This window comes from Budorcas taxicolor, chromosome 2 (assembly GCF_023091745.1).
Source record: "Budorcas taxicolor isolate Tak-1 chromosome 2, Takin1.1, whole genome shotgun sequence".
Taxonomy (NCBI): Eukaryota; Metazoa; Chordata; class Mammalia; order Artiodactyla; family Bovidae; genus Budorcas; species Budorcas taxicolor.
The window spans coordinates 150689640-150702776 of NC_068911.1; the positions used below are offsets into that span (position 1 = coordinate 150689640).

The 13137-nt window shown below is 52.6% G+C and overlaps 1 protein-coding gene across 2 annotated transcripts in view; it reads right to left on the reverse strand.

Annotated features, from left to right (window-relative positions):
* Positions 1–13137, reverse strand: part of TNS1 (tensin 1) — a 214268-nt gene that overhangs the window by 180773 nt on the left and 20358 nt on the right. For both annotated transcript variants that reach the window (XM_052655179.1, XM_052655187.1), the window contains exon 3: positions 3812–3849. In XM_052655179.1, coding sequence (XP_052511139.1) covers positions 3812–3849 — 38 coding nt within the window. The remainder of the gene's footprint in view (positions 1–3811; positions 3850–13137) is intronic.

A 13137-nucleotide genomic window follows, 5' to 3' on the forward strand; every position in this document is an offset into this window, starting at 1 on the left:
GACTTGCATTAACTAACAGCATATCGCAGAAACGGTGTTCGTCTTCCAAGGCTAGGATATAAAGGACTCAGGGCTTCCGCCTTGTGCTCTTGATTCACTCACTCTGAGGCAGCTACTGCCATGTTGTGAGGATACTCAAGCAGTCCTACGGAGATGTCTGTGTGGCAAAAAACTGAGACCCCCTGCCAAAAGCCAGCCCCAACTTGTTAGCCACAAGAGTAAACCATCCTGGAACAGATCCAGTCTATCAGGCCTTCAGACAACTATAGTGCCAGCTGGCATCTTGACGGCCACCCCAGGAGAGACCCCAGGCTAGAACCAAATCCCAGCGAGCCACCCCCAAATTTCTGACTCATAGAAACTGTGTGTTGACTGCTTTAAGCTACTAAATTTGAGGGTAACTTGTTACATTGTATTGTGACTATAAATAACAGGGCACCTTTGGAAGTCCTGGGTTCAGGCTGCAGGAACAGCCTGGGTGAAAGACTGTTTAGGTATCCAGAGCCAGCCACTTACTAGAGGGGTGGCCAGACTGAGCTAAATTTGAGAGGACAGAGGAGGATCGACGTCAGCAAGAATTCCCCAGTGCGTAGGAAAGGAACTGTGAAACAAGAGACCCAACAAAGCAGACATCCCGGCATCCTCTTCGCTGGAAGTTTCTCATATACTTCATCTATCTCAGTAAATGGAACCACGTGTACCCAGTGACTCCGGCCAAAAACCTGGGCGTCATCCCATTCTGTCTCTCACACCCAACATCCCCTCTAACAGCCAGGCTCTGGGCTCTGGCCCACCATGCATCCCAGGTCTGGACCATTCTCACCGTATTTCCTGCAAGCACCAGGGACTACACCACCAGCCACTCTCACGTGGGCAACGTCAGCCGCCTCTTGGCCCATCTCCCTGCTCTTGCCCTTTTGCCTGCTCAAGGTGAGAATGGCCTTCTTCAAGTGAAGCACGGCTTATGTCTTTGCTGCTCAAAACCCTCCAGCACTCTCTCCTCTCCAGCGCTCTCTATACTCTACACAGCCCTCTTTGAAGTGTGACAAGCTCAGCTCACCTCTGGAACTTTGTACTGGCTCTTTCCATCTCTCAAATCATCATGTAGCATCATTTGGGTCTCACCTCACACAACACTCCCTTGGAGGAGCTTCCCTGGGCCACTCAGCCTAATCATCCTCTAACCTCCGCTCTAGCTCATTTCCTTCATAACTTGGTTGCATCTGTCTCCCATGTTCGAATGTCAGTCCCATGAGGGCAAAGGCTTTCTTGGTCTTGTTCACCTACAACAATGTCTGGCACATGGAAGGAGCTCAAAAAACACTGATTTAATGAATCCTGTCTAGAGGCAGGGGGATGGATGAGATGACCTCCAAGTTGATCTGGTTATAAAAGCTGGAGTACAGAGCTCTCCTGTATGTTCTGGGACTCACATCACCCTTTCCCAGCAAAAGGAAACAGCAGGGCGGTAGTAAGAACTGTGGTTTTAGGGGAGAGGCTTGCCAGCTGGGTGGAGCTCACAGCACCAGTGGGTCCCATTTCCTACAGAGGAAAATCCTACTAAAAGGCCCATCTGTCCATCCATCCAGCTGCTGCCCTGGCAATCCACCTCTCCCCTCCACGTTGGCCTCTTTGGCTGGGCAGAGCAGGGCTGCTGCAGCCTGGTATATTCTGACTCCCAGCATATATGAGAAGTGCCAAGCAGGCTGCGCACCACCCCCAGAAGTCATCCTTGTCATCCCTCTGCCTCCACACAGGAGGCAGCTGTACAACAAGGAGCCATCTTCTATCACACTTCTCAGCCTCTCCAGAACACTCTCTCCCCACCCCCAGCCACCACCATTAGCCTACTCAGACCCTTCACTGTGCACTCATTCCCTTCTCCTCTCTGACAGCATCCACAACTATAAGAGATGGATGGCAAAGAGGGAGGGGCAGCTAAGGAACAAGGAATGTCTGCCCATAGGCAAGGAGGGGACATTTGGAAGGAAGTACAAGGGCCCAGGGACAGAAGTGGGTGAGGGATTATACTGGGAGACCTTGGGAAAGTCATTCAAACTTTGGGTGCCTCAGTTTCCTTATTTGTAAAACCACAGGATCTTTCAGCCTGTTTTATGCTCTGAGAGAATTAAAAGAATAGAATCGATAATGCATTGAAGTGCTTTCTAAGGCTTACAGCACTGTAAATGTCCACTATCATTGAGAGAAACAAGTGCAGGAAGGAGGGGGCATACTGGGGAGGAGCAAGAACACCAGAAAGTTCTGGGATTAAGAGTGGAAAAACTCTGCTCTAAATGAAGAGATCGAGGAAGGAGATGGAAGGAGAAGCAGAAACTCACTCCCCCACTGGAGAAGAAAAGGCTGAGGGGGTCAGAAAAGCAGAAAACATTAGAAGCAGAAAGCATCCAGATGGCAGGAACAATCCAGGCCTTTGACACCTGTGCTGGGAGAGCGCTCCAACCTGGAGTTTCCAGATGAAGAGGACACAGCCCTCAGCAAGGCCTGAGCAAAAGCCACTCAGGAGGAAGTGGGTCCCCTCTAGGAGAGACCTGCTGGGTCTACAAGGCCTACAAGTGTCACCTTTCTACAAGGTAACCCTCGGCCCTCAGAGCTACCAACTGATAATCATCAATTATCTGCTATGTTTTGAGCACCTGTTGTGTCTCAGGAACTGTGCTGGGCATCACACATACTATCCCATCTCATCCTCGTAATAGCCTTTTCTTATTCCCACATCCTTAGAAACAGAGGCTCAGAGAAGTTTACCCAGCTAATAAGAAGCAGAGCAGAAGATGCTCTGCTGGGCTTCCCCTGCTCAAAATTCCTTTTTGAAGCATCCTTCCTCCTCCTTCCATTCCCTGAACTCCTTCCTGAAAGAGCAAGAGTGAATGGCAAAGGCAGGGGTTACAGGGCAGAGACGATATTAACAATAACGGAGGAAGGCACGCAGACAGGCTGCCTATGAAAGTTAAGGCAGGGCATTTCCAGCTCCAGAAAGCTGAGCGCATCTGACAGGCCAATTTCCTTCCCAAGTAATCCATCATAATCCATCCTGGTGTCACCCCCACCCACATGACTCCAAAAGGCTGCCACGGGTGATCCATCACCCTTCTGCCAGGGCCTGAGAGGATACAGCCAACCCAGGGATCAGCCAGCTCGGCCAATCAGGACCCAGCAAACCCTCTGGTCTTCCTGCCTCTGGTTTTCCTCTCCCCCAAGACCAGCCAGGAAACATTGATGAGGAAACCGAGGACGAAAAATGGGACCCCGCCAATAAAGAGTAGGATGGTCGCTCAGGAGGTTCCAGGCCCAGAGATCTCGACCCTGAGCTCTGACCTTTTTTCCACCTCACCCCTCTTCCCCCTACCTATCCCCTGCTCCCGCCCTCGGGGTCTTGTGGCTGTGACCCCCATCCCGCCAAATCTGGCCGACTAGAGCTCCACGCGCGGCCCACGGGGAGATTGTAAAGCATCCTCTGCCCCTCCATACTCCCACCCACTGGAGAACTAAGGGGAAATACCTTCAAAGGCCCTGACCCCGGAGCTCGGTCTCCGCCAGCCAACCCCAGCAGCCGCCGAGCCTGCGCATCGCGCCCCCATCCCCCGCTCGCAGCCCCCCGCCCCCAGTCCTCGCCTTCACCTTGACCTGAGTCCGCTCAGGGGCCCAGGAGCTTTGCATAAACAAAGAGAGAAGGAGGGGACGATCGGGGCACCGCCCCCGGCCCGCCGGCGCCCCCGCTCCAGTCGCGGGACCCCAAGCCCGTCCGGCCCTCCAGTCCCCCGCGGGACCCGGCGGCCCGCAGCCCCCTTACCTTGGCCTGGCATTTCCGATGACAGGAGAAGCTGCAGACTGCAAGAAGGCGAGACACAGAAAGAAAGTTTAGCCGCGAGGTATGAAATGGAAACTCCGGCGAAATCTCCTCCCACCCCCGCCCGTAACCCGCGCTCGGGAGGGAAGGAGGGACGGAGGGAAGGAGGAACGGAGAGAGGAGGGGGCGGGGGGCTGCCGCGGCTCCCCGGGGCCTGCGGGGCGGGAACGCCCGGGACTGCGGACCCGCGGCCCAGGAGGCGACGAGGCCCCCGTCGCCTAGAGCCCCTCGGGCGGGCGCGGGAAGTTGGGAGGAGCAGCGGGTGACGAGGGGACCCACTCCGTGGCTGGGTCCTGGCCGACCCAGTCTGGACCCAGGCCCCTTGCCCGCCGAGCCAGGAATAAGAGGACCGTCTCCCCTTACACACGAGGCAGCCGGCGGCACCCCAGAACATCACTCTCATTCCGGCAAAGAGAGACACACAGACCCAAATCGCGGTCCAGGAGAGGGCCTGTGCACGCACACATACACACTGACACCCACAGACACCAATAACCACTTACACAGGGACACTCAGCATACGTGCACACGCAGCACACACAGCCAGCCTCACACACCTGCACTGGCAAGCCACACACAATTTCATGAGAGACCCTCAGAGTACAGGCTCAGACTGTGGACACAAACTCAAAAAGTTTATGAGAAAACACACGTGAGTTGAAACACAGACACACACACACACACACTCACACATACATGCGCACACACACTCACACGTACATGCACACACACACACACACACACACAGGACTTGCTCTGCCCTCCCACTACCAGAAGTTGGAATCAAATTTCCTGTGGGGTTCCCTCAGCCTGGAATGTCCCAGCCCTGCCCGCCCTACCCCCAGGGCCCTCCACCCAGGATTTGGTAGTCCCCTCCCACCAGGTCCCAGAGACGGGGGTGAGGGGTCTCCTGAGCTGAGCTGCTGCACTCGCTTAGGCCTGCAAAGGCAGCTGGGCCATGGAGCCAGGGGCCACCCTGACCCCAGATCCTCGCAGCCCTGGCCTCAGTCAGCTGCCTTTCCTCCTGGATCTATAGTTTTGTTGTTGTTGTTTAGTCGCTAAGTCGCATCCAACTCTGCAACCTCACGGACTGCAGCCTGCCAGGCTCCTCTATCCATGGGATTTCCTAGGCAAGAATACTGGAATGGGTTGCCACTTCCTTCTCCAGGGGATCTTCCCAATCCAGGGATCAAACCCAGGACTCCTGTATTGGCAGGCGGATTCTTCACTGCTGAGCCACCAAAGAAGCCCGAATCTATAGTAACCCGCCCCTTTCCAACCTCAAGCCAAACAGACCCCCAGCGAAGTGCAGAGGGGAGACCGAGGCACACATGAAGGCCCAGAGCTGTCAATAAAGCCTCCACGGCTCCCCACATGAAAGCTTCTGGTTTGTCTGCGGTAGTAGGGGTTGGGGGCAGAAGCTGGAGGACGCTGGGTGGAGTCTGCAATGTGACCTTGGCCAAACCTTGTTCTCCCAGAACCCAGTTCTGGCCACAGCTCAGGCCTGTGACTCAGCCAGTGCTGAGCAAAGCTTTCCTGACCCCACCAGTCACACAATCCAGCTCGGGGACTTCTCCACCCCCGGCCACCCAAGTCAAGTCATTCCCATCCTTCTAGCCTTTCTGCTTCTCTCTCAGTGTCCCACCGTCACCACCCCAGGTGGCAACCCCCTCCGGAGGGTGTTTCCACTCTGACACCAGCAGCCTTCCCATTCCCATCCCCGAGCCTCCTTTCCTGGCCTTGGAATGTGGAATTGAGAAAGCCTCAGGCCATGTGGCCTAAGCTTTGAAGGCCCTTCCAGCCAGGCAGGCGTCCACTGGGCCAGTGTCTCCTGACGCAAGGAGCTCTCCTCTTCCTCTGCTAGTCAAATGCTAGGTCTTCAAGAATAATAATTCAATGGACATGAATTTGAGCAAACTCCGGGAGATAGTGAAGGACAGGGAAGCCTGGCGTGCTGCAGTCCGTGGGACCTCCTCTCTCTCTTCCTCTCTGTCTCTCCCTCTCTGTCCCTCTCTGTCTCTCCCTCTCTGTCTCTCTCTCTCTTAAACACGTACACACACACATATGTACTAGGCACAGTGGTGCCTAGTACAGAGTAGAGGCTTAATAAATGCTTGCTGCATTGACCTGACTGAAGATCTCCCCTGGAATTTATGTGCACCCCCATTTAATCGGGCTTCCCTGGTGGCTCACATGGTAAAGCGTCTACCTGCAATGCAGAAGACCTGGGTTCGATTCCTGGGTTGGGAAGGTATCCTGGAGAAGGAAATGGCAATCCACTCCAGTATTCACGACTGGGAAATTCCACACAGAGGAGCCTGGTGGGCTAGAGTTCATGGGGTCCTGGGTCTACGGTCCAAGAGTCAGATATGACTGAGCAACTAACACACACACCCATTTAATCATCCCCACCCAAAACTTAGTCTTTTCCTGAGCCATAACCCTCCCTACAGTGTCTCATAGTCAATCAAAAAGGCATTCCGTAGGGCTTCCCTCCCCAGGCTTCCCAGGTGGCTCAGTGGTAAAGAATCTGCCTGCCTATGCAGGAGACACAAGAGATGCGGGTTCAATCCCTGGGTTGGGAAGATTCCCCTGGAAAAGGAAATGACAACCCACTCCAGTATTCTTGCCTGGAGAATCCCATGGACAGAGGAATCTGGAGGACTGCAGTCCCTGTTGTCGCAAAGGGTCAGACATGACTGAGCAACTGAGCATGAACTCAAGGGCTACCCTGATGGGCTCAGTGGTAAAGAATTCGCCTGCCAATGCAGGAGACACAGGTTCAACCCATGATCCGGGAAGATCGCACATGCCTCAGGCGTCTAAGTCCGTGTGCCACAACTACTGAGCCTGTGCTTTACAGCCACAGCTGCTGAAGCCCAAGTGCCCTAAAACCTGTGCTCCCCAACAAGAGAAGCCTCTGCAATGAGAAGCCTGCCCGCCGCAATGAAGAATGGCCCCTGCTCGCCACAATTAGAGGAAAGCCTGTGCAGCAGTGAAGACCCAGAACAGCCAAAAATAATAGATTACATTTTTTTAAGGCATCCCTAAGGGTCCACTCCAGGCCTCCCAAGCCCAGTCTAGACACTGGGAGCACAGTGAGAGCCAGGACTCCATCTTCTTCCAGCATCAGACTTCATACTCCTGACATTCACAGCGTGCATCAGGCTGTTTCATACCTCAGGGCCTTTGCACTTGCTGTTCTCACTGCCTGGAAGGCTCTCCCTCACCCCAGCTCTCCATTGTTCACCAATCCACATCCGTCTTCTACTTCTAGAATCCACTGAAAGCTATCTCTTCCAGAGTCTTTTCATGACCACGCAAATTACAGTAGGCTCCCTGTTATTCTTTCTTAGCAGCACCCTGATAAAAATCCTCTTAGCACAGCTCACAATCTGAAGTCATCTTGGGAAATTCCTGCCTACCTATATATAGTACATCTCCCCACACTAGACTGATGAGGGCAGGGAACATGTCTGTCTTGTTCACACCGTATCCCCAACAGCTAGATCAGTGTGTGCTACAAGCACACGGTGCTAAACAACATCTTTCAGAAAAAGTCCCACCCTCTGGGCAGACTGGCCCCTGGGACACTGACTACCTTGTCTTTGTGGGAATGTCACCAAGATGTTCTTTCTCCAGGTGGGCCCAGCCCTGTACCTGGATGCATGGCTTGGTGAACAAGGCACAGACTAATTCCAGGACTCTCTTGGGCAGGCGCCCTTGGCACTGAGCAGCCTGCATGACTATACAGGGCAGCCCTGCCCGTCACACAGTGGGCAGACACTCAGTAAATGCCCTTGAATGGAGGGCAGATGGGGAAATCGTTGGGCAATTGCAGTACAATGTGCTGAGTGCTCCCTACGTGCTGGAATGCAAAGAGCTTGTCCTTGAAAGCTCTACAGTGGGGAGCAAAGAAATACCTCCCCAGCCCCCAGCTCAAAAGACAAAAGCTTGGCAAATGGAATTCAAGTGGCAGGTTCCAGGCAGCCCCAGTGTGGCCAAACCCCCACAGATGAATTTTTATGCCTTTAAGAAGCACCTGCTCCCAAACCCAAGGAAATCCTCTTGCCCCGAGCCCCCTCCAGGGAAGGCTCCTTTACAATCTTGGTCACCTGTCTCCGGTATTCTCCCACAGGGCAGTATTCCTACTCTCCAACTTGCATCCCTCCTGCTGTAATTTGAAATATGCTGATCAGCTGGCTTCTCACTTCTCGGATCAATGACGCGTTCAAATGGGTCACAGAAAGGGAAACCACAGCAGGCAGCCTCCAAGGTGGCCCCAGTGTGAATCACCTCCCAGTAAGCACACCCTTCTGCAGTCCCCTCACACGATGAACTGGTTTATCGACCAATCGTATATTCTAGAAAAGATGGTGGATAACCTCTGAGGCTAAGTTATCAGCCTTTGTCTCCTGGATTGCTCACTCTTGGGGAAGCCAGTTACTGTGTCATGAGGACACTCAGGCAGCCCAGTGGGGCTGCTGTGTGGGGAACAACTGAGGCCTCCTGCTGCCAGCCAGCACCAAGTTGACTAGCACACAACTGAACCACCTTGGAAGTGGACCTTTACTCCATCAGGCCCTCTGATGACTACAGCCCCAGCTATCTTGACAGTAACTTTATGAGACACCCAAGTCCAAACCACCCAGGTATGTGGGTGAGGCCCTACTCGTGAATCCCTAACCCACAGAATCTATGCGAGAGAATAATTTTGTATTTGATGTAAACCACCAAGATTTAGGGTAATTTGTTATGGAGCTACAGCTAACTAATACAGATACCAGAGCACAGGATCCTTCAGAAAGCAAGAGGCCAAAGGCTGATGCTGAGAACTAATACTAGAGGCCATCCTTTGGGTCCTTCCTTGCTCCCTGAGTATCTGTATATTCCTCTCTGTAATTCCTTCTTCCCTTTCATTACCTTAACAAGCAGTTAGTCATCCAAAGAGGCTGCTGAGTCTCAACCCTCCTCTTCTACCACTGTACCAGTTCAGACCAATTATCCTTCTCTGGGCCACATCTCCCCACCAGCCCTGTCTCCCTTCAATTCACAGAGTCACAGGCCATCTCAAGGAACAAACTGATCATATCACATCCCTGCTTAGAACCCTCTGTCCAGCTCAACACACTTATTAAGCCTACATCTTGCCTCCACCTCCAGCCACTGCCCATAAAGGGATCTGCCCCTGCCACATCAAACTCCACAGACTCTGAGTCTACAAGGCTTATGGCTGGAATGGTGAACTCCTATACATCCTTCAAGGCCCAGTTCAAAATGCTCACCCTGGATGACAAAGCATTGAAAGATGGTCCCTCTCTCCTCTGTGCTCCAGGAATCCTCAACCCACAACAAAGCTCTTAGCACCCTGGTGGACTAAGCATTCCTTTATTATTTGTTCTCCCCCATATTCAACTGTTTTAAGACAGAAAGGGAGGTCCTGTTCAACTCTGTAGCTTTGTGTCCTGCCCCTTCCCCTAGTACTGGGTCTGGCATAGATGAGGCTCAATAAATGTGGAGTAAATTTCAAACTGGATGGATTCTCTGTAGCCTATATCCTTGGGACCAGAGCTGACATTCTGAAGCAACGGAAAACGTGCAAGTGAGCAGGGAGCTTCACGCTTCAGCTCCACCCCCTGCTGGGAGAAGGCAGGTGGGGCCCGCAGTCAGTCTTCCTAAGTGCTTCAGGGCAAACACCACCTACGGTCAAGCCTGGCAAAGGCTGGGAGCACTGAAGGAGCTGATTAATCCCCACCTACTCCCCCATGGGTCCTGCTTTCTATCTACCCGCTTTCCTACCTGGCTGCATGTAGGCTGACTCTCAGCTCAGATGCAGGTCATGCACCCGCTCTGTGATCTGGGACAAGTTACTTCAGCACTCTGAGCCTTCATCTCCTCATTTCTAAAATGGGGGTAATAAAAGCATCGACCTCACAGAGTCGTTGTGAGAACTAAATAAGTTAATATACCTGGCCAGCCCAGAGGATGTTCTCTATAAGGGTTAGTTGTACCAGCAGCATCTCCGTCACCTTTGTGATATTATATGGAAAAACTCTGAGTCAGGAGAACTGGGTTCTAGCCCCGACTGCTATTATAGCTATGTGACCCAAAGCAAGTCACTCCCACCTCTGAGTCTCCGACTCCTGCTCAGAAAATAAGACAGCCAACTAGCAGCCTCCAGGGAAGATTGGTCCTTGTCTCCATTAACTGGCTCAATGTTTAAAATACAAAGGCTTCTTCTCTCAGCTGGAGTGCCATGCAACTGAGCAGCTCTCTCTGGATCCTTGGGGCCCCCACCATGGCCTTCTGTCCACACTCACTTGCCTGCTTTACCGCCAAAGTCCCCTGCATCTCTGACCCCTGTTCCAGGGGAATGAAGGCAGGAGAACTCCAACCTCCCCCTCCTAACATCCCTCAGATACCTGAGACCTCCCTGGACACACATCTCAGGATCAACGCCACCTGAGCACACCCACAGAAGGCCAGGGACCCTGCAAGTTGAGGACCTCTGGGGAGGGACCCTGTCAAACCAAAGCTCCATGGAGCCCAGAAGCCCCATCTCGGCCACAGGGTGTCAACACTGCCCCTTCACAACAGAGCCTGAGTTGGAGCCAAAAGCCTCGGAGTGGGGAGGGGTCTGTAGGTCACCTGTGGGGTGGAGCACCCCAACCCCAGCCCTTGGCTGACTCCTGCCTCGCTGGGCGGCCTGGACTCTGTCCTGGGGTGGCTTCCTGCCTCTTGGGAACACAGGAAGCCAACATTGTTGGGATCTAAATGGCCTTTTCCTCCTGGCCTCGGGTCGGAAAATGAGCACAGAGCCTCAGTGTGCACCTGACCGCGGCGATAAAACGCCTGTGTGCCCATCAGGCCTCTGCTCCTTCCCCAGCTGGCAGAAACCTGCCCAGCTGCCCACCAGACCTCACAGCTTTTCCCTGCCTCGCTTATTTCTGTGGCCTGGCCTGGAGGTGTGTGATGGATTATATTAGTTGTCAACTTTCGGTAGATTGTGAGTGAAGCACATTACCAGCCATAATGTGGGTGGGCCTCATTCAATCAGTTGAAGGCTTGAAAGGCAGAGATTGATCTCCCCAAGAAAGAAGGAATTCTGCCAGTTTTTAGACTTGAACGATAACTCTCCCCTGGGTCTCCAACCCAACTGTCTGCCCTGCAGATTTTGGACTTGCCAAGTCTCTACAATCATGTGAGCCAATTCTTGACAATAAATATCTATCTGTCTATCTACCTACCTGTCCATCCTGTTCTGCTTCTCTGGAGAGCCCCAGTGCAAGATGACTTGGAGTGGTAGGGGGAGTGGGTATGGTGTGGCTCTGAAGTTGAAGCAAGAAGAAACCTTCTAGGTCATCCCATCCAGTGGTTTTTGTTTTTGTAGCCAAACTCTTGATGCAGCTGGACTCTTACATGGAATCTCAATGATGTTGTTTAACCGCTAAGTCATGTCTGTCTCTTCTGAGACCCGAAGGACTGTAGAGCCCCAGATTCCTCTGTCCATGGAAATTTCCCAGGTAAGAATACTGGAGTGCGTTGCCATTTCCTCCTCCAGGGGGTCTTCCTCACCCAGGGCTTGAACCCATGTCTCCTGCATTGGCAGGTGGGATCTCTACCACGGAGCCACCAGAGAAGCCCCCTCAATGATATTGTTGTTCAATCACTAAGTCGTATCCGACTCTGCAACTGCATGGACTGTAGCACGCCAGGCCTCCCTGTCCTCCACTATCTCCCAGAGTTTGCTCAAACTCAAGTCCATTGAGTTGGTGATGCCATCCAACCATCTCATCCTCTGTCACCCCCTTCTCCTCCTACCTTCAGTTTTTCCCAGCATCAGGGCCTTTTCCAATGAGTTGGCTCTCCACATCAGGTGACCAAAGTATTGGAGCTTCAGCTTCACCATCCAACCTTCCAATGAATATTCAGGGTTGATTTCCTTTAGGATGGACTGGTTTAATCTCCTTGCAGTCCAAGGGACTCTCAAAAGTCTTCTCTAGCACCACAGTTTGAAAGCTTCAGTTCTTCAGCATTCAGCCTTCTTCATGGTCCAACTCTCACATTCACTCATGACTACTGGAAAAACCATAGCTTTGACTAGATAGACCTTTGTCAGCAGAGTGATGTCTGTGCTTTTGAATATGCTGTCTAGGTTTGTCATAGCTTTTCTTTCAAGGAACAAGCGTCTTTTAATTTAGTGGCTGCAGTCAATGATATTGGTTGGCATTTATTGAATGCTTGTTATGTGCCAGGATCTGGCTTCTGAGCACTTTGCATATATTGTCTCAGGTAATTCCCACAGTAACTCAAGGAGGAAGGTTCGCTGCGTGTCTTATTTTAAAGGTTAGGTAACAGAGGCACAGAAAGATGAAGCAAGCTGTTCTCACTACTAAAAGTTGGGATTTGAATCTAGGATGTCTGAATCAAATGCAGGACCACCACACCATTCTGCTCGCTGATATATTTAACTCTTGAAACCAGAGGGCTCCAAGTAAAGTGGGCAGAGGTTCCAGGGCCCCAGGTCCTTAAGCCTACCTTTGATTTCCCCCTTTTTCCTACCTTCTCAGGCCCCTGAAGAACCTTATAGCTCCTCTGGAACACAGTTTAGAACCTCAGATCTAGTACAACCCCTCGTTTGGAGAATCAGGAAAACTAGGCCCAGAGAGGTAAAGCGTCTCACTCAAGGTCACACAGCCAGGCAAGAGGAAGCCAGGACTAGAACCCAGTGTCTTCCCACTTGACCAGGCTGCTTCCAGTGACTCCAAGAAGGGAGTGACTGGGACACAGACTGGAAGCTGGGATTCCCAGTAAAGAGGAGAAATCCTGAAACAAGGTTTCCCCAAACCTAGCTAGTGAGGGCATCTAGGTGGACTTGTCCCATTAAGGGCTGAAGCATCTTCCCCAGGTACATCTCACTCTCGGGGACACTGCAGGTGACAGCCCCCACCTTGCAAGCTGACCAGATGAAGAAGGGGAGGGCTCTTAAGTCTGGGCCCCACTCAAGGCTGGGTGGCAGTCTTGGGCTCTTGAGCTGCCATTCTGGTCTCTTCCCTTGGATGTCAGCCTGGTGGGAGGCTGGGGCCCTTGGTCCAAGCCCTAGACTCTCTAGAGCACTGCCTCCCAGGGACCTGTGGGAAACCCTCTGGACTGAGGAACTCCTACACATTCTTCAAGATCCAGACAACATATGGATTCCCTACTGAAGACTGAGGAAAATCTGCTGAGTCAGAGGCAGTCTTTCACACACACTGGCTCTGGAATTGTCC